Consider the following 26,998-nt stretch of genomic DNA (forward strand, 5'->3'; position numbering starts at 1 on the left):
GCCATCTGACCTTTTCAAGTGTCGGCATCTCTTAGGAAAATATAGAGGTGATAGATGGAATACTGGCAGGGATACTGGCACCCAAGTTCTTCTTTTAAGTATCAGATTTGGTCCCAAGGGATATTCTCAAATTAACAGCTGTCATCCCTAAAGTTAGTTTCAGACAAGGATAAAAGAAGGGCGCACACTTAAAATGATATGCCCAATAAACCACCACACAAACAACAAGATTCCCATCCAGAAGAAGGTTCCTAGGGGTTCCTGGTGGTGCCCTGCTGGACTCCGTGCCCAGCCACCTTTGTCCATTTGAGAGGCACAGTTAAGTTACTGGAGTCCTCGGACCAGTTAAAAATCCAATTGGTCCCATGGCTAGTGATGGACTCCTTTGAATTGACCAGTTCCAACTATGTATCACACATGTGCCTTTTCTGCAGGGGCCTATATCTGAAATATACCTGTTATCATAGAAATGTTCTGATGGATTTTATTATGTACATCCTAATCATGCAAATTAAAAACTTCAACAACTGATGACGAATGCCCTTTAAACAGAATTTCTCATCATCCTTCAAGAGCACATTTGATTAAATCTCCTGGAATGTTTGAAAGAACAGGGGTTCTCACCAGTACCAACAACAGTGGCTAAATACTTAGGTTTCACCCCGGATGCTAACCTCATACTAATACCTTACATTAGCAACATGTTCAACTCCTCAGATGTCAGTATCCAGTCCCTCAAATAATAGAGTACCTCATATCCAATGATCATCTGAAAACAGCAGTTCTTTAGTTGTCTCAAGTATTGATTTGGAAATTCCATTTTTAGCAAAAGCTTCGCTCAACCCAATCTTTCTAAACTCGACTGCAAGTCTGGTACACTCAGCAGTCTGATCCTATCACATTACCCTTATATTCCAAAACACACATTGGCTACCCATCACAGCCATAATCACATTCAATATGTGCTGCCTTGTGCAGTGAACTATTCCCAAAAACACCCTGTCCTACTTAGCCAATCTTCTTATCCTCTCTGGCAGATCAAGGAAACGTAGAAGTCAGACCCCTTCTTTTGCAGCCGCCTAAATTCAGAATAACTACTGCAAAGAAACAGTTGTTTTCTGAAGAGGCCACTGTAATCTAGAGCTCGCTGCCACCCAGTCTGAGGACACTCATCCCACTCGCGACCTTCCATCAGCAGCTCAAGGCACACCTGTTAAGACAACTCCTAGACTAAATCTCATAGAGGTTGTATAACCTCTTACTGTAATTTTAGCCTTTACGAAACCAAAGTTTTCTCAAATTAAGGTAAATGCTAGAATGATGGTTCAAACTGTTCTGCAGTAAGGTCACCCTCCTCTAGTCTATGCCTGTGCCTCTAGTCTATGCCTGTACTTGAAGATCAACTTTCTTATGGTTTCTCAAGAGCTGCAAAGGACGTAGAGTGCTCCCTATGTACTCACCCTTCTCAATGCGGAAGGCGGTGGAACAGGTACTCAGCCCAGATGCCCACTTTTTCTCTCCTGGACGGCTGGGCCGGTGTTGCTTTTTGACTCCTGGGCAGAAAATCAAGTTCTCAGACTGTACGCATGTTGTGCTTTCCAGTCATCCTGGACTTCTGCTAGCTCCTGGAGATGTGATCTTTCCTCTGGGCATGTGATGTCTAGCTCCTCATCTAGGCAGGGACATCTAATTTCTTTCTCCTGGTCCAGCCAACCTGTAGGCTTTCTAGGCTCAACACAGAGGGAGAATGGCAGCCAGGCAGAGATGTTCCCATACTAGTCCTTGTTGTCCTTCCTCACGCATATGGGAAGGCCTTCTTGATGTCTTGCCGACGGAGGTAAAACATGTACTGGCTGATGATGCCGAAACCACCAGTCTTTTTGTGGCCCAGGAGGGCTGTCCGAGCCAGTCAGAGGGTTTACTACTTTCAAAAGTTGAAACGCCCCTCCAATTCCGCAGGAGCATGTTCATATTGTTGCTGGTCGGATTTCATCGGCTCCCTTCCCATTGTCCACATGGGGTCCAGTTTGAGGTGACCTGTGTATGTATTAGCCTCGGTCAGGAAGCTTTTTGTGATGGGAGATGGCTTAAACACAGGAAGGCACAGTGGGGTGCAATTAGCCAAGGCCTTGCATAGGCTGGAGAAATGTGGACTAGATTTAAGGTGGGCAGGGACAGCCCAACACAAAGGAAACTACTATCTTGTGTGGCACATGCACATTGGGTTCAAAAGACCCCAGTGCAAAGATACAATAAACACTCTTCATGTATGTCCAAGGCAATATGAAGGCAAATAACCACAGTTGGGGAAATGAACAAGTCAGGTTGGGACCAGGCCGGTACAGGTAAAAAGACCTGAACTATATTTCATCATTATCAGAAAAACTTAATCCGATTCACAGAATCATCAAAGCAATGATTAAAACACTAAAAACATTGATAGATAAAACACATACAGTGCATTGATCCTCATAATATTTACAGTTAGGAGCAGTTGTATAGCTGTGCTACATTTACATAGTTGGAAATCTTCCGTTGTTTTTATCACAGAAGTTGTTTTGTTCCATATGTATAAGATTTAGCGTAGAGTTCTATAAAGTGTCAAGTGCAGATTTGTTCGACCTTATTAAAAATAATTATAATACATTTTTCATCATATTATTTACAGTATGTACTAGCACAATTTTATGACGTACTACATTTACACATTTAAAAGACTTTGGTTAAACTTGTAGTAGAAAATTTGGTCCCCATATACAATTTTTAACAGTATATTTCACAAAGTGGCAAGTGTAAATTTGCGTATGCTACTTATTCAGAAGTTCACTATTAAAAATATTTGGCAATGCTTCAATGATACCAAAGATTTCAATATGATTAGAACTCAATAAAATATACCTTCAAGAATCGACATTTTGAAATACACATCCTAATACCAAGTTAGTAATCCCTGAGGATACCCCTATTTAAAAATAGCCTATAATATCTTCAAAATTTTAGCCCTTCCTTATAAAGTTTGTAGTCAGTAAAAACTGAAGACAATGAATTTTGAGGAATCAGTTTTTAATATACGCAACATATCATTAAATTTTCTGCTATTCAAGCTTCTGTCTAGGGCTTTTATCCATTTTCTTCTGGGGTTTATGTATTTGGGACAGAAGAATAAAACATGGGCGATATCCTCTCTGGCCCCCAGATGGCACAACGTACAATTAGGATCCTTACCTCCATTCTGTTGTTGTCCCCATTTTGATGTAAATGTTTTTATCTGCAACATACCATACCTGAATTTCAGGTATAACATTTGTGCCAGTTGGGGTTCAATATTGTCCAAAAATGGTTCGAAATGAGGAGTTATTTTGAACATCAGGAATTGGTTTGTGAGGGTTCCTGATGTACTGTTTAAAGTGGCTCTATGCCAAATGAAAATCCAATAAATGGTTTTAATTTCCCGCTTTCGGGCTTTCCCAGAATCTGCTCAGACTTAAGTTAAAGAACCACTTGCGGATGTGTGCCAACCAGGGGAAAGTAATATAAGTGTCAAGTGTCAGTAACTCACTCAATGTTTGTCTATATGTTACTAATTCATTGGTAGTCCAGATTCTGATCCAATATGAAAGGGTCATCCAAATTGCTCAAGTCGTTTTATACCCAGGTCATATATTAGTGGAATCAGAAGAGTGTTTTGGGGAAGTGCCACAAATCTTCTTAAAACTGTATTTTCCCCCACAATTGGAGAGGAGAGATTTTCACCACCCTACAGCTCTGAACCCTACAGGGCTGCAGTTTGCCCTCTGGACTTGTAAACTTTCAGGGCTGGTGATACTGCCTGTGTCATAGTCGCATACTGTTTTTTTATAATTGGAGCAGAGTTTTTTTAATAAAATTGATTTTGATTTCATTATCTGTGGGTTCCATGAAAGATTTGAATCAATGGTTACCCCTAGATAAATGAAATTAGAGACACGCTCTAGGGTCACTCCGTTCAGTGATAAGTTGTTTATAAAATATTTGTGGGGTTTTATAGCCATATATTTTGTTTTAACTGGGTTAATTTCCAGACCTTTTAGTATGCAATATTCATTTAGTGAGTTTTGCAAGGCCTTTGGGTTTTGGGATAACAGAATTGTGTCATCTGTGAATGTTAGTGCGCAAATGTGAGTCCCTCCAAGTGTTGGGGAATCATGTTGTGATTTTTAGAGAAACTGGACCATATCGTTAACATATAAGAGGAACAAGGTTGGCACCAGGACGCATCCTTGATGCACCCCTCTCTTGACTGGTATCTCCTCCGTGAGTTCCCCCCTTTTGCCCCAACGAACTATATTTAGTTGACTCTCCCGCGTCAGTTACTGCATGCCCGGGTTGAACTGGTGGTTGACATAGTCACTCACGGGGGTTCACTTTGGTTGTCACTCACGGGGGTACACTTTGGTTGTCCCCCTGCAGAAGAGGGCTGCTGTGCTCTGAACAAAAATGTTGATTAAACATGTGAACATCTCCAGTGGGCTCACATGATTGTCAAGCTAATTGCGATTGTAAACTTACATGGCAGTCCAGAAACGTGCAAAGGCTGGGAGACATGGTTGGAGCAAAACAAAATGTAGACAATTTTTGTCCCAAGAGGAAATGTGATCAAGAAATGCAAAGCTCTTGCTTGACAAAGATCGTATTAGCACTGGCATGGGATTGACAGTTAAGGTACTGCCTCCTGCTGGGGTTATCTTTAGTACTGCAGATTAAGATCAGGGTATATCCTAGGCTACTCATTTGGGGGCAGAGACCACTTTCCATGTCATTCCAAGCTCAATAGACATAGTAGTGCTCCTGAGGTCACATAGTTTGATGCCTTTATTCTCCATCTGAATGTATGGAAGTACTCGATACACCACGGTGGAAATGATCGGTGGTATGGTATCTAGGCAGTCACGCCTTAGTTTTGCAGTTCACAGCTCCAGGTATTGTAAAGTACATTTTATACCCATCAAAGAAGGACTGTCGTATTCCTCATTCAGAGTTCATCGCTTTTTTAGCAGTTTAACAAAATGCCTTAAATGTACTTTGCCATTAAGAGGACTGTCTGAACAAAACTTTAATTTTAACATCTTTTTCTGTTGGCTCATGTGTCACCTTTTTGAGCGTATTCATAAAGCAAACATTAAGAATAGTATGTTAAAAGAACCTTTCTCTAAGACCAGTAAGTAAACTTCAGGCACTTACTAATGAATGCCCTCTCGTTCAGTTTCAGAAGAATGAGGTAGTGCTACATACACACCCAAGGTTACCCTCTATGCTTATGTTATCTTTTTCGTGCCACCATCGTAGGTTAGAGGTGCAGTTAGCAATAGGCTATATGCAGAGGAGATTAGGAAAACAAAAAATACTGTCATGCACCCAAGGTAGTAAGGGTAGAAGACTTTGGAGATTTCATTGCTTACAAGATACAGTTGGCTGTCTTCAGAAATAATGTTCATCAGCCACTGCTAGTTGTGATCTATTTGTATGTAGTTTCCCCGTACATTCTAGAATATTTCCTTCCTTCAACTGGCTTTCAGAGCTGCTCTTTTAAGTGTAGCTCACTTTCCTATCTCTTCTATCCATCTCTCAATTTTAAGCTGCCTGAACCAAGACAGACATAGGACAAAAGATTGTACCATGTATACAGATGGGCTGCTGATTACAAAATAAACAATCAATACTTGGACCAAGTGTAGACTCTGTTAGGGCATAAAGATCAGCATTCACCTTTATAGTGAACAACTCTCTCATTTAAATAACCAAAGCAGCAACATGGAGTACTACACACACTACACATCATGCTATTTAATCAACTCAAATACAAGGAGAGACACGCAAGTGAAGTAAGTGGCGAGTAAAGTCTTTTAAACTGCTTCGATCTCTTTCCCTCCACGCTGGAAAAAAATGCTCACTTTTCTATGCAACCTATTTGAATCGTTTCCAGATTCATGCTGCACACTGACGTAATTGTCTGTGACAATAGTTGATTACTTAAGATGGTATGGAATTACAACAAACAAGCACACATCTAATTATGGTGCAAAAACAAATCTGAAGATGGGAGCTAGCTGTGTCTCAGCTTCACAGGAATCTCATCATAGAACCCTGGCATTTGCCCCTTTTGATGCCCACCTTAACCTGAAAACCTTTTTCAATAAAAAAGCAATAAGAATGTCTGACCCTACCACTTGATGGCAGATGTATTCTTATCATGTGAATCTACATCATTTCAGACTACAAAACTGTTACTACATTTAATTCTCAGCTTGAGCATGCCCCTTCACATAAGCTTTTCATAGATTTTAGCAGTGCAGCAGCTCTCCATAACCGCCCCGTTCTTTCTCTTATCGGGAAACAAGAGCCAGTCAGGACAGGTATTACAAATTTGATATAGTGAAGAAGGGATACAAACACAAGGGTTTGTGTCAATCTCCATTCAAGGAGATGCAATATCTCTAAATGCACTTCAACAACTGTTTATTTACAACAGCATAATCAATTTACTGTATTGACCATGCACTATGTTCTCCATGTCTAGATCCCAATAACCCCAACCGCGGATGTACACCGATATATCTACAGCCCCAGTAGTTATCTTTAGCCATACAACCGTGAAAGACATTCATTGACCACAGTGCAGACACTACTCCACTCCAGTTCGCACAGACGACCTTACATGTCACACAAGTATTGAGCTGTAGTGACTAAGCCCATTTTTATCCAGAGCCATGCTGTTGCCTTCTGGATCTTGTGGTCTTTCCACGAGAACTGTAGGGGTCCTGCATTTTAATGCAGGTTTCCCACCTATCATTCTCGCCTCTTTCCTCACTTCTCTGTTTTTCATATGCTCTGTCTGGTAACCTGCTGTTCTACCTTCTTCAATTTGCTCAGGAGATCCCACTGTGCGCTCCGTTGTGCCATACACCAAGCGTGACCTGTCGTCTATCCCGCTGCCAGAGATTGTCCGAAGCTTCCAGACCTTGGTGGAAGAAAATATTCCAGAGACCTCCCTACTATATCTGTACCCAGATATCCCCAAGGACAAGGCCTTTGGCAAATACTATGCAGAGTACAATGAAGGTGAGCTCCTGGTCTCTCTACCACTTGTCCTGCTTTGAAAGGTGGTTAATGACCCAACACTTCCTGGGAATTCGGGAATGTAGGAGGTGGTCTGACTAGTTCTCTGTAACTTCAGGATCTGCGCACAGTCCTCTAGACGATCTGTGAAATGAGGGCAAAAGGGTTAGTCAGGAGTGAGAATCCACCAGGCAGCACTGGGTGAAGGGAGAAACAGAACAAGAAAAGAAACAGAAGGCTCTTGCAAGGGGTAAGTTGTGCTTAAAAAATTATAGCCAAAAGGCCATGGAGAAAGGAAATAAGAAAGACCATGCGGGAGGGAGGGACAATCAACAGTCTACAGGGTAAAGGCTGTGAAATGGTGAGGAAGATTTAAGGCAGCGAGGGAAGGAAGTAGCAAGGCTGTGAAAATAGTACGAAAATAAATACTGCTGGTTGGGTGAGAACAAAAGGCGACAAAGAGAGAACCTGTGAGGAATGGTAAGATCAGGATGTGGATGGCAGCAAGAAAGGCCCTCCAGAAGGATGAAGAGGAAGAGGAACAAGGGGTAATATCATTAAAGGAGGGAGGACTAAGACAAGAGAAAAAACATTGGGATCTGCGATAGTGGAAGGAGTAATAACCAATGGAATGATAAAAGCATGGTAGGGGAGAAGGAGGGGAGGCCTCACACAGCGTGAAGCAAAGGAATTGGGGTCTTGCATTATGGTAAGGACCAAAAGCAGGAAAGGTAAGAAGGAGATTCCACTGCTAAGGACGGAGGGATGACATTCAGAAAGGCATGGACTTGGAGCTAACAGGGAACTCAGGAGCTGCAGGGAGAGTTTAAACTATGCAGTGGATCCAAGAAGGAAGAAAGTGGAGCAACAGCAAGGGTAAAAAAGAAAAAAAACAATGCATGGAAAGTGTAGTGGCAAAGAGGAGAGAGACATGTATGATCAGGGGCCGTGGAAGGGACCTCTCGAGTCTATTCAAATTCCTCACTATGGCCTACTCTCACCACAGGCTCCACAGAGTTCAAAACTTCCAATTTCACTCTCTGTCTCTCTGCCTTCTTCTGTTACAGAGAGCATGGAGGAGTATAGGCGGTACATGAAGCGCAGGCTTATCGTGGTATCTGAAAGGTGAGTCTGTCATCCTTAGAAATTGTTGCCATAGCATTTTAGTCTAATTGCAGCAGTGATGCCTTTGGCTGTGTCCATAGAAGATCTCACAGTTGTCCTGCAGGTGCGTTTATTATATTACATTTTTGATCAAGGTCTTTTTGAAGTAGGATTTCACATAACAATAAGACCGTAACTTTCCCCTCAGTCAAGTACTTTTTAACATTAACTTGAAAACTCTGTTCCCCGGCCTCCACCCCCTTGCTGCTGTCATTGATTCTTCTGTCAGTCTTTGAGCAGTGATTGTGGATCACTCATCTACTTATCTGGGCTATTGTCTCCCTGGATGGTATCATTTTTGAATTAGTTAGGTGTTGTTGGCATGCTAGTAATCAAATGGTTGTACTACTCTTAGTGTGACAGGTGCGTATTGCTTATGATTAATTTCTTTCAGGTAATCAGTTGGAGTTTCCACCTCCCCTCCTCAACCCCCCGCACCCCAGAGCGTTTCTCTTCTCTTCCGAAGTCACGGATTCGGTTTTTAAAAGCCATACATTGCCATTGCTTCTGAATCCACTGCATTGCACTTGGGGGCTCTTCTTTCTCTTCCAGTCTAGTGCAATTAGGGACTGGCTGCCCCGTCATTTGCCTCTGGAGGGCTCTATGCATTACATGTACTTGGTGCGAGTTCTCACCCCACAGGCCTGCATAGGGTTGCCGCCTTTGCCTGAGAAAAATACCACCCATCCATTCATGTTTTAGAACTCTGCAAGGGTCCAGACTTGATACTGAAATGTAGATTTTTAGAAAAAAGTCTATAATCATTTTTAACATAGATTTCTCTCTTTGTTTACTTTAATTATTGGTCTGGGATCATTAAGGCAGCTGAAGAACACATTTTAAAGTCCTTTCTTCTTATATTTACTGTTTAAGTTATATACTAATGAGGGGTATAAAATAGCATATTTAATTTTTTTAAAACGTTTTTTACTGGTTGGGATTGGTCATGCCCATACAAAACTGGCCAGGTGGCAACGCCCCTGCTCAGCAGCATCATTCCCATCTCATCTGGCACCCGGTATCCCAGCACCTCCTTAATGTGACTGAGAATCTCCTTCCAGAACAGTAAACATTTGTAATACCCAGCATGTATATAGCACTGTACCTTTCTGCCGCACATCTCCAACATTCATTATTTGCTTCTGGCACTGTCAGTAGAGGTTTTTCGGTGTAATGTACCATTGATAAAGCACTTTATAGACTCTCTAGGGCATACTCTCCGCCCTTGTCTGAGATTTTCCTCCTCAGAGCTGTCTCCCACCTCTCTTGGTATCTCCATTGTGACTTAATATGTTCTTCTCTCATAGCTTTATAAATGCCTGAGAACATGCCCCTTGTTCTTAGGTGTGTTCTTTCAAATTTCCTCCGCAGGGCTTTGACTTTTTTGTCCTCTGCCTTATTTGTGGGGTGCAAGTTTTGAATTGGTTTTGATGGAAAATGCCTGAGAGCTCGAATTCCCACCTCTATCATGTCTTAAACTTTTCCCCTTGAAGCCTTGAGGTGAAGAGTGAGTTATCTTGTATAGGGGAGGGGAATGTAGTGATCTTATCCCTTTTCAGTGATTCTGTCCAAGAGCTCCAGCACTGCTTTGGCTGACATAGCTCGTAGGCATTTCGCAGTTATTGATTTCTAGCTAGCCAGGCCATACTCCAAAGAGATCTGCTTCCTACGGCTCGGTCAATGGGAAGTCACCTATTGTCGGATTCTCATACTGTCCACACTACAAAAAAGTGAAAGTGCGTTGCTTGAAAGTAGCGAATGACATCTGGGCATGTTTATCCTCTCTATTCATGTATTAACTTTAGCCCTACCACTCGCCCAAACAAACTGCATTGGTTTCCTCAGAATTATTTTCATTTCTATTGGGATTGACATTGAAAGTGCCTGGAGCAAGTAGAACAACCTAGGTAAAATATTCTTCTTCAGTATATTTATTCTGCCTGGCCATTAAATGTACAGAGGTTGCCACCTTTTAAAGTCTTCCAGGATTTGTCTCTTTAGGGTGGGCCAATTCACTGCACACGTCCGATCAACGGGCTAGTACGCTGAGGTCTAGATATCTAGTATTTTCAGTGGGCCAGCAGAAAGGGCAGCCCACACTCTTTTCTTGCTCTATTTCTTCTGGAGTGCAGGCATTTTGTGTCAGAGTTCTGTTAGATTTTTTGAAGTCTTGGACTTTTTCAAAGTTTTGTAGTTCAACAAGTGGCTCGTTAATGGGATTCAGTGGGTCAGCCAGAGTTAGCACCACAACATCTGCAAAGACACATATTTTGTGTTGTTCAGATAAGAATCTAATGCCTTTAATCCTTGCTCTCCTTATTCTGTCTGCCAGTGGGATCACTTTTAGTACAAACAGCGGGTGTGACAGGGACATTCCTGCCTTTTTGCCTTTTGGTAGACTTAGTTGGTCAAAGCATCTCCCATTTACCTCCCCCCCCCCCCCCTACCCCTCTAGCAGTTGCGGATACATATCCCGCAAGTATCCACTTTCTAATGTTAGGCCTGAGACTTTCATTCGAGTACCTCTCCTGAAAAACCCTTCTAACTTGTTCAAATGTTTTTTCAGCATCCGAGCTTTGCAGGATCATTGGTATCTTTTTCCACATTGCCTTCTCTATTAAGTGTGTATTTTCTTACATTAAATCAGGGTTCTCCAAAGTCAGTCCTGAAGGGCTAGATCCATGCCATATTTTTAGCATATCCCCATTTAGATAAATGTAGTTATCTTAAAAATTTGGCGTGGATCTGGCCCTCCAGGACCGACTTTGGAGAACCCTGCATTAAATGATTCCTGGTCGCTCTTGATAAATCCAGCTTGATTCCAATATATCAAGTATGGCATCCATTTGTCAAGTCTATTCATTAGTATCTTTGTATGCATCTTGGTGTCCAAATTTAAAAGGTCTGTCGGCCTTTAGGAGGCACATTCAGTTGGGTTCTGTCCTGGTTTAGCGATTAGGAAATAGACACTTCTCTCAGAGATGAAGTAGCACCGCCCCACTGTAGTAAATGGTTGAAAAGGTCTGTTGGTGATTTTCCTTTTTGTAGGAGAAAGGTTTTATAAAAGTATACCATGATGCCATTGGGATCTAGTGCTTTATTTGGTTGCATTTCTTTTATTGCTTTTCTTATTTCTACTTCCTCTATTGGTCTTCTTTGCCTTCACCTCCTTGTGTATATAGATGTTGGTAGAACTCACTAAAAGCCTAATAGTTTAGCTAAAAGGGTGCTCATTATTTTACTCAAAACCCTGGTACTGGAGGTCTAGAGACCTGCCAAACCTGGAAGCCTGGGGAGATTCCTTCGTGTCTGTCGGGGATACGTACTCCCTAGAAATAATACATTAACCTGCAAGGTATCCCTCTGCTAGAATAGGCAGATCTCATAACGGGGGAAGCATTCGTGGTAATGTGTCACGCCTATATGCCACCTCAAAATGGGGGGAAATCCATTTTCTTTTTTTTAATTAGTAACCCTCACCCACTTAAGTAGTGGCATGCTTTATCATCGGGTTCACCCTGACCCATAAAGTGAGGGTGGGCTCGATCATATTTTAGGGAGCTCTTTGAATATTTCTATCTAGGGGGATGTAGCAACAAAAAAAAAATACCTCATCCAACCCCAAGGTATCCCTTTATTACCGGGGAGGATGGGAAAGATTAAAAACTATGGCAGAGGCATTCAGGATATTGTAGTCCTAGGGCCTTTAAAACGCCAACATGTTTCTGCCCTACACTTTTGGCCTTAATAGGTCCTGGGCATTTGTCGGGCAGGTTTCTTATCCTAATACTCCCCAATGGCGTAAATTATGTTCTACCCAAATTGTGTGTGCCTTGCATACTCATGTTTGTGCATGCAAAGGCAGTATATACTTGCCTCTCTGGAAGTACCTAAAAAACAAGCAATATATGGCATGGAGATTTAGTGCCATAGGGTGTGTTCATACATGAAGCGCACACCACCCTCTTGTGTATGTTACCTTACATACTGCCAGTGGTGACCACTGCACTCCACATTGTGGTGTTGCACTCATTATAAGAAAACATGTCAACCTGCTCATGCCATGCTTTACATCAGCGATTTAGAACTCCATTCTGGTGCTTTCGCTGACTCAAAACATACATCAGTCAGTATTATTACCAAACAATGTACTTGAAGTACTACTGGTTTGAGGGCCATTCACATATTATATATAAAACAACTTGATGTGTCTCAAAAGACCTGTGGTATGCAAAAATATGTTAAAAAGTAGTGGCAAGCTGTGAATTCTTTACACTTACCCTAGTGGTGAATACATTTTACCCTTCGGGGGCGTAGGGGGTAGGCCATGTATTCAAACACTGGAAACCCATTGCAGATAAAATGATGGACAGGGAGACAAAAGATGTTGTATTGTTAGCTTTGCCATATGAAGAAGGGATGTCTGAAAGAATGCTTTAACAGAGTTTAACTGAATTCTATAAGGCCCAATGCTCAAAGGATATCTCAGGGCGTGGATGCCATAGTATCAGTATACTTACATAGTCATGGGTCCCTACACTCAGAATCACCTACTAGGCTTCCACTCTCCCCGGCTGGTGATCACAAAATACCATGGGAGAGGGATGTTATTCCCGGGAGCCAATGGGGCCGAAGGACTTGTGTTCTATGAGACGGCGCTGGTGTTGCAAATGCATTCCAGAGGCACTCACAGTTGCTGCAAGGCCGCAGATGAGTGAGCCTAAGCATGTGCAAGGGTTCTCTCAGCGTTGGAGCTCATATGGACCACCAGTGCAACGGGTGCACATCAGTGCAGGCAGAGCATCGCCTTCATTTCCTAAGGCATGCACGTACATCCTGGCGCGAGAAATATTGGGGATGTATTTCCCCAATGTCCTTGAATATAGAAGTCACATTCAATACTGATCAAAGCACGGTGCGAGACTCGTGAGAAAAAAAAGATTTTCATTGGATTGGAGTCTTTTTTGCTAGAAGCGCTGACAGGGGAAATTGTATTTAAATCTGGAATATTAAGTTCTTTACAGAAATGTAACCCATACATATACAAATATTGTATATGCATAAAAACGGGTGGAAAAAATGCATATTTCTTCCTTTTACACTGGTACGCTGGGCCAGTGACATAATATGAGAGATAAAGTTGGTGAATTAATTTTAATATCAGTAGGGGGTCCCGAAGATCTGGCGTCTGTGCGCAAGCCTGTTTGTGAAACTCTTATTCTTTAAGAAGAGTCTACCATAAAGTTAATGGCAGATTTCACTCTTAAAAGGTGAGGGATCTATATATGATGCTCCTGGCATAATGCTAGTGAGGTGAAATCATCAGAACGAACTCAAAATGAACATGATATACCGGAGTTTTAATTGCTGCCATGGTATCTTTTACTTAAACCCTCTTTATTTGTCTGCAGTTTATAAACCCACCTCAGTTGATTCACTAGGAGTTTGTTGTTGATGCCTGCTTGAGGAGTGGGTTTTTCACTGTTTGACTATTTTATGTATTTGTCGCTATGGTTTTTCTCCAAGAAGTGTGTAGTTAGTTTCGTGGAAGCCCTCCTACACCTTACCGTGCTCTTGTGCTCACTGATCCTGATTTTTACTTTTCTGGTGGTCATTCCGATATTACGGGGGCGGGCGCCGCATGGACATGTGATGGCATATATGATATTGCTACTGTTGTAATTAGTGTGTGTTCTCTGTTCCCACACAGTTGGGAGTCCCAGATCTCATGTTTTTGATTAGAGGGCATACGGCACAGTATCCGCGGGGGTAGTGCCCTGTCACTGGAGGAAGGTCCACAGCGTAGTCTGTCGTTCAGGTGTTATTTTCCATATATTGCTATAGGCCAGTCTGTCTAATGTTTTTTTAGTCTCGTTTGAACGAAAATAGTGGTTTGGTAAAGGACAGCTGGTTGGATGCAAGTATCTGAAAGTGCTTGTTTACAATCTTTTTGATGGTGTTGGATGAGAAGTGGTAAGTGCTGACAAAGATCAAGGTATCATAATCCTGTTTGGCGTTAGTTTTGAGCAAGGCCTATCTCGGAACAGTATGTGCCCGTTTTTGTTAGCTCTTCTGATAGTCTTCGCACGATATTCTTTGTGCTTAAATTTTATGGTGAGAATCTCTGCTTCTTTTTTGAAGACTCGCACATCAGGGCAATTCCTCCTAATTCGTAAGAACTTCCCCATTGGTAGATTTTCACAAAGTGCCCGGGGGTGTACGCTGTTAAAGTGCAGGAGGCTGTGTGGGCTTATATTGGGAGGTGGTAAGTCTGCCACTCTTCGCTGTAATGCTGATGAAAAAGGATACGGTATACAGTCTACTGTCGTAGTGAATCTCAAGTAGGGATTCATGCTGTTGAGCCATGTTATGAACGGTTCAATGGTTGTATCATCATCGGCTAGCTTGGCACTACAATATGTAAACATGGTCTGTCTGTTGAGCCAATATACATACACACACCCTTTGGGATATGGCCATCGAGATCTTGCTGGCAATTCCTGAGGATCTCTGGGACTTTTTGGCTCAGGTCATACATGATGTGTAGGACACAGTCAAGTATGTGGTCTGTGCTGGTCTTGATACAAGAGATTGCATTGGCAATGTGGTCAGTACTAGTGTTGTCCTTGGTAGACATGCTTGTCTGATGTTCACTGGCTTTTCCTGTGAATGTGCAGGCTTCTATAATGGGCAAGCTCTTAGAAATGTCTCACCTCTTTGCAGTGCTTTAAATGGGAAAAAATAAGTGCAGGTAATCATTAAAATGAGCTAGAGGTGTAGTTAGTGGGCGGGGCTAGGGACGGGGCATGATGACACTTAACGACTTCTATAATAGTTGCAGCACACACCAAAACACATGATAAATGTGTTTATATAAACAAAGCAGGTTAACTCATTACACAAAATGAAAGAGAAATGTTAACATTTCCTTTTTTTGCTATAGTTGCACCTTCTTAATGCCATACTGTTAATTGCTGTTGTTTGGCACAATACTATATATTTTTGAGCATGTGAGTAGGAAGAAACTAAAAATACCCCCACTTCGAACCAAAGCTCTTATGGCACCAAGCAAATCATCATGACCCTCCCAAGAAGATATCTCTTGTCTCTTCCATCAATCTATCCATTCATCCTTTCATCCTACCATTTACCTGCTGATGTCCACCATTTAACATTTACATTCTGTTGTCTATTCAGTTGTTCATCCATCATTCAGTTTTTCATCATTCCGTCTGTCCACCCTTCATATTCAAACATATCCATCCATCCGTCCATCTTTAAACCTATCCATTCATCCTTTCACTCATCCATCTCTTTATCTTCCCTTTCACTCATCCATCAATCCTTTTGCGCATCTATCCATCAACCCTTTCACTCCTTTATACCATCCACCCTTTATCCATCCTCCCTCCCATTCATTCATCCATCCAATCTTTCACATATCCACCCATCATCCACCCTTTTATCCAATCATCCACCCTCTTTCACCCATCCATCCTTTCACTCATCCATCCACTCATCCATCCATCCACTCATCCATCCATACATTCATCCATCTATTCATCCACCCTTGCTCACTCATCCATCCACTCACTCACCCACCAACCCTCCCTACTATGTTATTTATGAACCTTTGTCACCGAGCAAACATGTACACAAGTGCCACCCATTTTCTTTAAAATACCTCCTGAGAGTGTCTTGATTCTCTCTCTCGCTTTTTTCTTACAAAAAACAGGCATACAAATGCAGGCAAACACACAAACATAAGCAGACACACAAACGCCTCCAGTATGTTAAAAGCCATGTTATACTCTTCACCATGGCTTTTTTAATTGCCACTGTCAGGGCGCTGCCATGATTCCTGTGTTGGCGCAATGCAGAGGATAGTGTGAATGTGGTTGACAGCACAGGGCCTGAATGGACCCTGCTCTGTCAAGCACAACGTGATGGTGAGCACCCAGACAATATTCAAATGAGCCCTGCTGAATAGCTCAGCTGGGGCTCAGATCGGGGATACAAAAACGGCGCCTTGGCTGCCAGACACGTTCTACTCCTGCTCATTAGCAGCCTCAGCCTTTGAGCCTACCATTTCATGAGTACCGGTACTCTCCTGGGCAGTGGAGAAGTACCGGTTCTCAGAGTGATAAATTTAAAAAGGGCCGGTACTCCGTACCGGCGAGTACCGGCCCATTTAAAGCACTGCCTCTTTGGAGAGAAAACATACTTCACTTTGAAACGCTTTAAAGACAGCAGACCTGCTGCGCATTACCCGGCCCGTTGACCCCTGCCAAACAATTTCCACATCAGTTCAGGAAATTTAGGGGCTATTCCAAGGGGTTGGCATAAAGGCAGGGATAACTCTTTTCGAGCCAATGATACAGCTGACAGCCCAGTACTTATGGGGTTGCAGTTGTTGAGCCGGCCGAAAAAGTGTGGGCCAGCAAGGGCATCTTCCTCTAAGTCCTCTTCCCCTGCTACAATAGCCACCAAACTGCTTTAGTTTTCTCTTAGCTTTGTGTGAGAAGTTGGCCTGGTATATGATGTCCACTAATTAAAGTTGGCACCTTGCACCAGTCCAAACAACCCTTATGGTGATTTAGGCGGTCTAAGATAACCTTAGAAAGCTATCCAAGTGGTAGCAGTGGAGAGCAGCCTTCAGGCTTAGTCTTGAAGGTATGTAAAGCAGCTTGTTTTACTAGAATGCAATCTTATACTAATGGTTAAATGAAAGGAGAGCATCATCATTGGGCTTCTTTTTGTAGTATGCTTACCTCCATCCGGAGGAGAACCACTGGTTATTACAGTAGTGATCAAAGAATAAGTGAAAGTGCTCAAGTGAAGTGAGTTTAAAAAGCTTGCATATCCTAGACAATATTTTAATTAGTCCGGAATCAAGAAGAAGTAAAAACAAAGTGATGCGTATGTAGACGAGTTATTGGTCTGTCACACTGTCGGTGTCCAAAAAGTAGGTCGACATGTTTCAGCCCCATGTACACACCCTTGCGGGTCGTTGGGGCTTTTTCAGGACCTCAAAAGATGGTGATGGTAGCTTATGAATTTTCACAGCAACCTAAATGAACATATTAGTTCCGTTGTTTGTGCAGAGAAAGTATTAGTCTAAAAAGAAGCAGAAAAAGGAGAAGAAAAAAAAAATATATATATATATATATACATACACATTCTTGCAAATAAGAAGTCATATTGTGTGACTAGCAAGGTGTTGAATGATGTAATTTGTGCTATTTTGTTTTTTTTTTAAAAAGAGGAAGAACACTGTTTGTAGTGCTCTAGGAAGAGAAATGGCAATTCTTTATCCTTATTAATCAACAATAGTCAGAGGTGTGGTTATGCAGTCATTATCACCAGGAATAGTGTCTGGGTAAACATAGCAATGTGGCACGATTGTGTACATTGAGCCTCTCTTGTAGGGTGGTCAATACATGGATTAATAATGGTGCGATCTGTTAGTATTCACAATAGTGTTTGTAATATCGCGCTAATAGCTGGGGAGGAGTTAGGTATTATTAGTAATGATCTTTGTATTGTGCCAGTCTGTAACAATGCACAGGTTAATGTGTCGTTGTTTATGATAGAAGTGTAATGCACATTGTTCATCAAAATGTAAACAGCAAGATGTTAATTACTGAGGCACGCTAAACTGGGTGCAAGCGCGTGGTATCTTGGCATTGTGTCTGTTCGTAACAGCGCGCAGATTGAAGTGTCGATATTTCTAACGCACATTATTCGTCAAATAGTAAGCAGCAGGATGTTAATTCCTGATATGCGCTAAACTCAGTGCAAGCGCGCTGTCATAGCCGTTAGAATGAAAGTTTGAGGGCAACAAGAGATTTATGGCTGATACTCGATTAAGTAAATGTGCGTTTGTGGTTGAAGTTAAGCGTGCAGAGATACAATGAGATCACGGCATACCTCCAAGTCTGTTATTACGGGCTTCAACAGGGGACCGGCGGGCACGTTTGACCTGCTGGAAAGTAAAGTTATATTCAGAGCAGTTTTGTAAAGGACGCATTACTTATCTCTTGTGTCGTCGGAAGGTCGTCTCTTAATGTAATTAATTTTGGAGAACTATTCGAATTGATATGGTTGTAATAAAAAATATAGATCAAGTTTGTAGTCAACATTAGTGATAGTTCAATTGTATATTGATCAGTGTGGCTCATTTATTCATCAAAAGGTTATACTTATGTCCGAATTGTATGATTTGCTATGTGCTGGTTTTATTTTTGGCGGAGAACCAAGACATACCGCCCTACGACCTTTCTAACGTGAATTAGGGTTCTTTAATTACAAAGTTGCTAGCCCTGGTTACTCAGGTCAAGTGATCCATTCTTTTTTGATATCGAATACTACGGCAAGGAAGCTGAATGGATCACAGCCTCTTTCTCCTCCCCCCACTTGATTAATAGTAAATTAAATGAGAACCACGCAGTAGTTATAAAAATATGTATTTCTGTAGTAGGGGATCTCTGTGTATAGTCATAATCTAGTGAATAGTCCCGCCCATGTGCGTGGACCCCGGAGCAATAAAAAATAATCTCTAAAAGGTGACAAATCATGCAGACCTGCATACACCTTTAAGAGAGAATTTAATTTAAAGACAGATAATGCAGCCTATACCCACAGGCTACACTGTCCAGTACTTCAACTAGAATTCCACCAACATCCACAAACAGCCTGTCTAGTTTTTCTCCACATAGGAAAAAACCCTGCCTCTACCAGCAAAAGCCTCTGGAATGATAGAGAGGAAGGAGTGGACAGACAAGCCCCATAGGCTGCCATTATGTGGCTTAGAACAGGATACTGTGCCTTTAAGAAAACTTTCCAGATTTCCAGAACTTTCCCCAGTATCCCAGAATGCCCAGCAGGTCCCATTTACTTTCAGTTCTTTTTTCCGCCTCCTGCTAGCAGGACCCTGGAGCATTGAGCTCTCCCCTTTTCAAGGGTTTTTTGGAGATTTTGTCAATTTTTGTCATTTCTTCAAGTGCTTAGTAGCTGGTACTGTCGACATGCCTGGCTTGTTCGACAAGTGCCCGGAATGTGGTAGAAAGAAGGCTAAGACTGATCCACACGAGGTGTGTATAGGTTGCCTTCCCCAGTCCCACGTGCCTGAAGACTGTACCATCTGCCACTCGTTCTCAGCCAGGACCCTGAGGGACAGAATGAAAATCAGGCTTCAAGTTCTGGAGGAGAGAAGACTGAAGGCACCAGGTGGGTCTGGAGGGGCTGATTTGGCCCATACTGAGGCCTCTGGGGGGCTCCCCAGGGGCAGGAAGACCAGTAAGCGCTCCCACTCCCCGTCGAGGGCATCGACGGCGACGTCGAGGAGGATGACCACCGTCTGTTCGCCGTCTCCCCAGGGCTCTGGGGAGAAGCGGCGTCGACGATCGACGTCGAGGGACCTGAATAGGCCGCCGTCGACTACATCCGCATCGTCGGCGACGACGCCGTCCACGGCGCCGTCCAGCAGTCGGCGTCGAGATCGGACCCGGCGTCGGCGCTCGCCGTCGAGGGGAGATCGCCGTTCGCCGTCGATGAAGAGGAGACGGTCGATGTCGCCGCCGAAGAGGAGATCGACGTCGAGACGCTCGAGGTCGAGGAGATCGCCGTCGAGGCACAGGTCGCCGTCGAGGCACAGGTCGCCGTCGAGGCACAGATCGCCGTCGAGGCACAGGTCGCCGTCGAGGCGAAGGTCGCCGTCGAGGCACAGGTCACCGTCGAGGCACAGGTCACCGTCGAGGCGAAGGTCGCCGTCGAGGCGGAGGTCGCCTTCGAGGAGCAGATCGACGTCGAGGAGAAGGTCGACGTCGAGGAAGAGGTCGACGTCGAGGAAGAGAGAGTCACCGGAATCGGTGTACTCTGTGGTGTATACGCCTCCTCGGATGCCTCCGTCACCGCCTCCTCTCCCACCTCCTCCGACTCCTCCTCCACCACCACCACCAACGCCGCCTCCTCCACCCCCACCACCGCCACCTCCACCGTCACCACCGCCTCCACAGCCACGGACACTGCCTCCGCCGCCCCCACCTCGGTCGCTGCCACGCACTCCAGTGGGACCGCCGCCGGTTCCCCCGCGGTCGGTTTCCCTTCCGAGGTACCCGACTCCGCCGCAGGGGACCCCGAAGCCACGACGCCCGCGGTCGCCGGGACCGGCTAGACCGGCGGACAGGCCGAAGCCGAAGAGGTCGTGCTCCCGCTCTCACAGGAGGAGAAGGTCACGGAGCCGTGGACGGTCATCGTCGGACTCAGGACGACGCCGTAGGAGGCACAGGTCCTGGTCGCACACGCGCTCCTCGACCAGAGACTTTTCCCCGACGCTGTCGGACTCACCGGGGACTAGGGTGTCTCCGGTGGACGATTTGGTCTCTTTCCAAGAGGTGCTGTTGAGAGGGGCAGCAAAGTTGGGTATCACGGTGACTGTTCCAACACCCACGACGTCCGTGATATTCGAGACACTTCATAAGAAACATCTGTCTCGCCCTCTACTGCCTCTTGTACCAGGACTGGTGGAACCCGCGTTGGAGCTGTTCCTCACTCCCGCAATGACGAAGGCCGCCCCCTCCAGGCTCATGAAAAAGTATAGGGCCCCGGAGTCGGACCCTACCTTTTTGAGAGTGGACCCGAAGCCGGATTCGGTCATCGTGACGGCGGCGAGGAAACAACATGCGACCGCCCCTTCGTCGACGGTCCCGCCTGACAAGGAAAGCTGCTGGCTGGACTCTGCGGGCAGGAAGGGTGTGTGGGACCGCCGCCACCACCATGAAGGCGGCGAGTGCAGGGGCTTTGTTGGGCCGTTACGACCGGGCCCTGTGGGAGTCCCTGCAGCAGTATGCGGACCTGCTGCCCCGGGACAAGAAGGAGGACTTCTTGGAGACAGTGCGCGAAGGCATGCTGGTTTCTAACCAGGTGATCGGTGCAGCAGCGGATGTATCCTTGCTGGCTGCCCACGCCTACTGTCATGGCGTCCACCAGAGGCGGCATTCGTGGCTGCGCCTGACGTCCCTCAAGCCAGAGGCGCAGCAAAGAGTGGCAAACCTGCCCTTCTCGGGGGAAACCCTGTTCGGGAAACATGCGGACGATGAAATGGCCCGCATGAAGGCGGAGGCGGAAACCCTGACGGCCGTTGGGTTGGAGAAGGCCGAGAAGAAGAAGCGCCCGTTCCAGAGGCGGTTCGGGTCTTCGGGCAGAGGGCGTGGGCAGGGTTCGGGACAGCAGCAGCAACAACAGCAGCAGTTCCGCAAGCCCTTCCAGAAGCGCCAGAGGGGTAGAGGAGGCCAGCAGGCTACTACCACTAACAAGGGCCCGGCCGGGTCTCGGCCCTGAGCGGCTACTTCCCCCTCAACCGTTACCCACTCCAGTGGGGGGGAAGCATTCAATTTTTTCTGGCAGAGTGGAGAAAAATTACTCAGGACAAGTGGGTGCTGAATATTGTTTGCAATGGATACAGTCTTCGGTTTATCAGCCCGCCTCCAGCGATTCCGCCGGTCAGCTCTCGATTCCAGCTGAGAGAGCTCCAGGCGGAGGCAGACATCTTGTTGAGAAAAAAGGCAGTAGAAGAGGTACCTCTGTCTCAAAGGGGAAGAGGTCTGTACTCTCGGTTCTTCCTCGTTCGCAAGAAGGACAAGAACGAGTTCAGGCCCATTCTGGATTTGCGACAGGCAAACAAATGGATTCGCAGAGAGAAGTTTCGCATGCTATCGTTGCACCAGATTTACCCTCAGCTGCAACGGGGAGACTGGCTCTGTGCCATAGATCTACAGGATGCGTACTTCCATGTGCCCATAGCACGGAAGCACAGGAAGTTCCTGCGATTCCAAGTCGGCGCCAATCACTATCAATACACAATGCTGCCATTCGGGCTAAAGTCTGCGCCCAGGACCTTCTCGAAGTGCATGGCGGTGGTGGCGGCACACCTGCGGAGGAACAAGGTGTTTGTCTACCCGTATCTGGACGATTGGCTGATCAAGGCTTCATCCTTCTCGGAAGCACAAGATCACTTCCGATGGACGTGCGCTCTCTTACACAAGCTGGGGTTACACGTCAACATGTCCAAATCGGTCACGACTCCAGTCCAGTGCATACAGTACCTGGGGGCCTCCATCGATACGCGGTCAGCAAGCGTGTCTCCTTCGGAGGAGAGACGGTTATCACTCCTTCGGAAGGCTCAGGACCTCAGGACTGCTCCATCGACGACAGTGAGGAAGGTGTCTTCTCTACTGGGATCGATGGCCTCCTGTATCTTCCTCACGCCTCACGCACGGCTACACATGAGACCACTGCAGGAGTGCTTGGAGGATCAGTGGGATCAGAGGACAGGCTCTTGGGACGACAAGATACGACTGTTGCTGCATGCTCTTCAGTCTCTGAAGTGGTGGTGTTCGGCGGAAAACCTCCTCAAGGGGGTTCCCTTCCACAAGAGCATTCCCACGACGAGTGTAGTGACGGATGCTTCTCTCCAGGGCTGGGGAGCGCATTCCGGGGACTTGCAGATTCAAGGAAAGTGGTCTCCTTTGGAATCGACGTACCACATCAATTTCCTGGAACTCAGATCTGTCTTCCTGGCACTGAAGGCCTTCCTTCCGTCCTTCCAGACCAACTCGCTGCTGATACAGACGGACAATACAACCGCGATGTATTACCTCAACAAGCAGGGGGGGTCGAGATCGCGCACTCTGTCGCAGGAGGCGCAGGCGATCTGGCGCTGGCTGCTGGCCCGAGGACTGACGATTACGGCCACGCATCTGCCAGGGGTGCAGAATGCTCAGGCGGACGCCTTGAGCAGGCTGATTCAGGAAAACCACGAATGGGTCATAAACGACGAAGTACTAGGAGAAGTCTTCGCAAGGTGGGGGACTCCAGACGTAGATCTGTTCGCCACCGCCGAAAACAGCAAATGCCGAGACTTCGCATCCAGGTACTACCAGCGGGGGACGCTGGGGAATGCGCTATGGATCGATTGGTCGAACAGCTTTCTGTACGCTTTTCCACCCATTCCCCTGATTCCGGCGGTGCTCATCAAGCTGTCCCAGTCCAGGGCGCGGATGATCCTGATCGCCCCGGAGTGGCCCAGGCAGTGGTGGTTCACGGACCTTCTTCACCGGTCTCTCCTTCCTCACATGTGGTTGCCGTGCAGGCCGGACCTTCTCACGAAGTTCGGGGGGCGGATGGTGCACCCCAACCTCTCGTCTTTGAGTTTGGCGGCATGGCTCCTGAAATAGTGCAATATGGCCATCTGAATCTACCAGACGATTGTATGGACATACTGAAGGAGTCTAAGCGACCTTCCACTAGGACATCCTATGCTTACAAGTGGAAGAGGTTTTGTATCTGGTGTAAGTCCAAGAACTTTGATCCGACAACATGTAAGGAAGATGTCATCCTTCCATATCTTTTACATCTGGCGCAGTCTGGCCTTAATTTCCATTCCATTAAGGTTCATCTGGCTGCTTTGACTGCTTACAGGAAATGCCCTTCATAGACTTCCTTCTTTCAGATCCCTGTGGTCAAGGATTTTTTGGAAGGCTTGAAGAAAGTGTTTCCTCCCGTCAGACTTCCCTCGCCTTCCTGGGACTTGAATGTGGCGCTGTCCAGACTGATGAAGGAGCCTTTTGAACCCATTCACAAGGCTTCATTGCAGCACCTATCCTGGAAGGCGGCGTTCCTAGTGGCCATTACATCGGCCTGCAGGGTGAGTGAACTTCAGGCATTATGTTGTCAAGAACCTTATACTGTATTTCATGCTGCGAAGGTTGTGATGCGTACTCACCCTAAATTTCTTCCTAAGGTTATCTCTGATTTTCATGTTAACGAGACCATAACTTTACCTACGTTCTTTCAGAATCCCTCTTCGCCAGCGGAAAGGTCTCTCCATTCCCTGGATGTTCGGAGGGTGTTGAAATTTTATCTGGATAAGACCAAGGATATTCGTAGGTCTGACCAATTGTTTGTTAATTATGGCTCAGTCAGGACTGGTCTTGCGACCTCTAAGCAGTCCATTTCTCGGTGGATTGTGTCCTGCATACAATTGTGTTATCAAAAGGCTAATAAGACCTTAGGGGGTAAACCTAAGGCTCATTCCACCAGGGGCAAAGCTGCCACGACGGCTTTGCTGTGTAATGTTCCGATTGCGGAAATCTGCAAGGCGGCCACTTGGAAGTCGGTCCATACCTTTGCTGCGCATTACTGTCTGGACACGGATGCCAGGGCAGATGCTCAGGTTGGGCAGGCTTCGCTGCGAAATTTGTTCGCACAGTAGTGGTAGTGTCTTGTGTGTTCTCCACCGCTTTTGTTGTGTGGGGATGGGCTTGCCATTTTATTCACTAGATTATGACTATACACAGAGATCCCCTACTACAGAAGGAGTAGTTTCTTTTCTGTAACTCCAGTTCTGTAGGAGGGGTATCTCTGTTATAGTCATAAGCGCCCGCCCTCCTCCCCGGTGGAGAGATATTTATTCATATGAAGAATGCTACAGGTCTGGCGTGCTACGCCTTCAAAAAGAACTGAAAGTAAATGGGACCTGCTGGGCATTCTGGGATACTGGGGAAAGATCTGGAAAGTTTTCTTAAAGGCACAGTATCCTGTTCTAAGCCACATAATGGCAGCCTATGGGGCTTGTCTGTCCACTCCTTCCTCTCTATCATTCCAGAGGCTTTTGCTGGTAGAGGCAGGGTTTTTCCTATGTGGAGAAAAACTAGACAGGCAGTGCTGTTTGTGGATGTTGGTGGAATTCTAGTTGAAGTACTGCACAGTGTAGCCTGTGGGTATAGGCTGCATTATCTGTCTTTAAATTAAATTCTCTCTTAAAGGTGTATGCAGGTCTGCATGATTTGTCACCTTTTAGAGATTATTTTTTATTGCTCCGGGGTCCACGCACATGGGCAGGACTATTCACTAGATTATGACTATAACAGAGATACCCCTACTACAGAACTGGAGTTACAGAAAAGAAACTACTCCTTATTAATATAACCCTATCTAGTACGACACAGTATCTCATACACGGAAATAATCATAAAGCACACAATACTTAAGCACAGAAATGACAGTAAATAGCACTTATACACAGTGGGTCCCGGGGGGAACCACATCATATATTATGAAAGTGGTATAAGAACCATGACTCGAGTCAGAATGATGTCGAGAGGACGTAGAATCCTTGGACCCCCCCAGGAACCACCCAAGGTGAGTAGATGGGGACCCCACGGAGGACGGGTGCAGTGTGGGAACATGACAGCATGCTCAGTACAACTCTATGGGAAAGTCGCGGTTGGTGTTTTAGAGATTAAAGACCCTTCCCAGTGGACTTCGAAGAAACCCCGTGGAAGAGAGCAGGTTGGAGAGCCACCCCACCTGTGGATACCGAAGTACCCAAGTTACCTATCCCAGGGAAGCCGGATGCATAGAGATGAACTGGCGTCGGAAACTGACGTCAAACTCAGTGGAGGACTTCGAAAAATTGCCGCTGCTGGAAGGGATAGTAATATTCGGTGGAATCCAAACGTGTATTCTTGAAGGAGAGTACCTGAAAGTAGAGGGGACAAAGTCTGGGTCACTTAGCAGTGACCAGGGGCTCGGTAGACAAATGATCACCGATATCGGGTGCTGCAGGTCCGTTGACATTGCTCTTGAATCTGCAGCTCTGGACCAGGCGACGTTGAAGACAACCAGGAGCCAGATGCGAGCTGTCCCACGAAAGATGTCCAGTGCTATGGGGTCGGTGTCCGGCGGGAGCACCAACAAGCCTTGGCAACAGCAACCCACGCAGAAACTCAAGACCGTGTACAGTTAAGACCAGCAAGGTCCAGGAGACTCACCACAGCAAGGGGAGTCAGGGCAGGCCTAGAGCAACCAGGGTATCCCAAGACAAGTAAAGTTGACCCTCAAATGGACCCACAGGCCGGAGGCACAGGATTTGAGAGGGGACCTCAAGCAGTTTCACCAAACAGGCCACGGAGCACTTGGTGTGAGGAGGTCAAAGATCTTGTTAGGAAATGGTGCCAGAGGTTGGGGCTACACGGAGCCCAATGCACTTGTTAAAGAAAATCCAACAAGCACATGCACTTGCAAATGAATGCTGTGCACAGGGGTTCGGGTATTGGAGCCCCCACGAGGAATACTGGCCTCAAACTCGGATAGAGGGCAGCTCGGGCCGCGGGGCACCTAGAAACCCACCTCCTGTGTTGCTGAACCCTTCAGAGTCCGTAGGAACTCAGGATCAGCAGACCGGTCAGCAGTGTTGAGGTGCCTGTGAATGCAGGTGAGTGACTCCTTCACTCCAAGGGAGATTATCTTCAGTTGTCTTTGATGCTCCACTGGTCCTGCATGGATCCTGTATGGTGCACAGAATATGCAGCAGACTCAGAGGGAGACGGAGTCAGCCCAAACGAAGTCCAGAGTGCCCAGACGGTCAGAGTACAGTGGTTTCAAGTTAGAATCTTGTCCACAACAAATCTAAGATCCTACAGCCAGGTAAGCCCTTAAGTACCCACGGGAGAAGGTTGGAAAGATTCAGGGGACCCTCCCAGGGGAGGGTCTGGACAGAGGGGAGGTTACTCCCATGTCCTTTGTCCAGTTTCGTGCCAGAGTGGGAGCCAACGGCTTCCAGGACTGGTTTGAACTGGACTATGCACAGGGACACCAAATGTGCCCCTCATGTAGACTTTCAGTCACTGGCAAGCGCACCCACCCAGCCCTAATACACCAAATCCTGTCTGGGAGG

At 45.8% G+C, this 26,998-nt stretch overlaps 1 protein-coding gene across 8 annotated transcripts in view; it reads left to right on the top strand.

The window, feature by feature from the left end:
* The window catches only part of STAT2 (signal transducer and activator of transcription 2), a 574,746-nt gene that overhangs the window by 515,215 nt on the left and 32,533 nt on the right, over window positions 1-26,998 (top strand). For all 8 annotated transcript variants that reach the window (XM_085600900.1, XM_085600903.1, XM_085600898.1 and 5 more), the window contains 2 exons: window positions 6,910-7,098; window positions 8,163-8,220. In XM_085600900.1, the coding sequence (XP_085457026.1) occupies window positions 6,910-7,098; window positions 8,163-8,220 (247 nt within the window). The remainder of the gene's footprint in view (window positions 1-6,909; window positions 7,099-8,162; window positions 8,221-26,998) is intronic.

This window comes from Triturus cristatus, chromosome 4_2, assembly GCF_964204655.1.
Source record: "Triturus cristatus chromosome 4_2, aTriCri1.1, whole genome shotgun sequence".
NCBI classification, from domain to species: domain Eukaryota; kingdom Metazoa; phylum Chordata; class Amphibia; order Caudata; family Salamandridae; genus Triturus; species Triturus cristatus.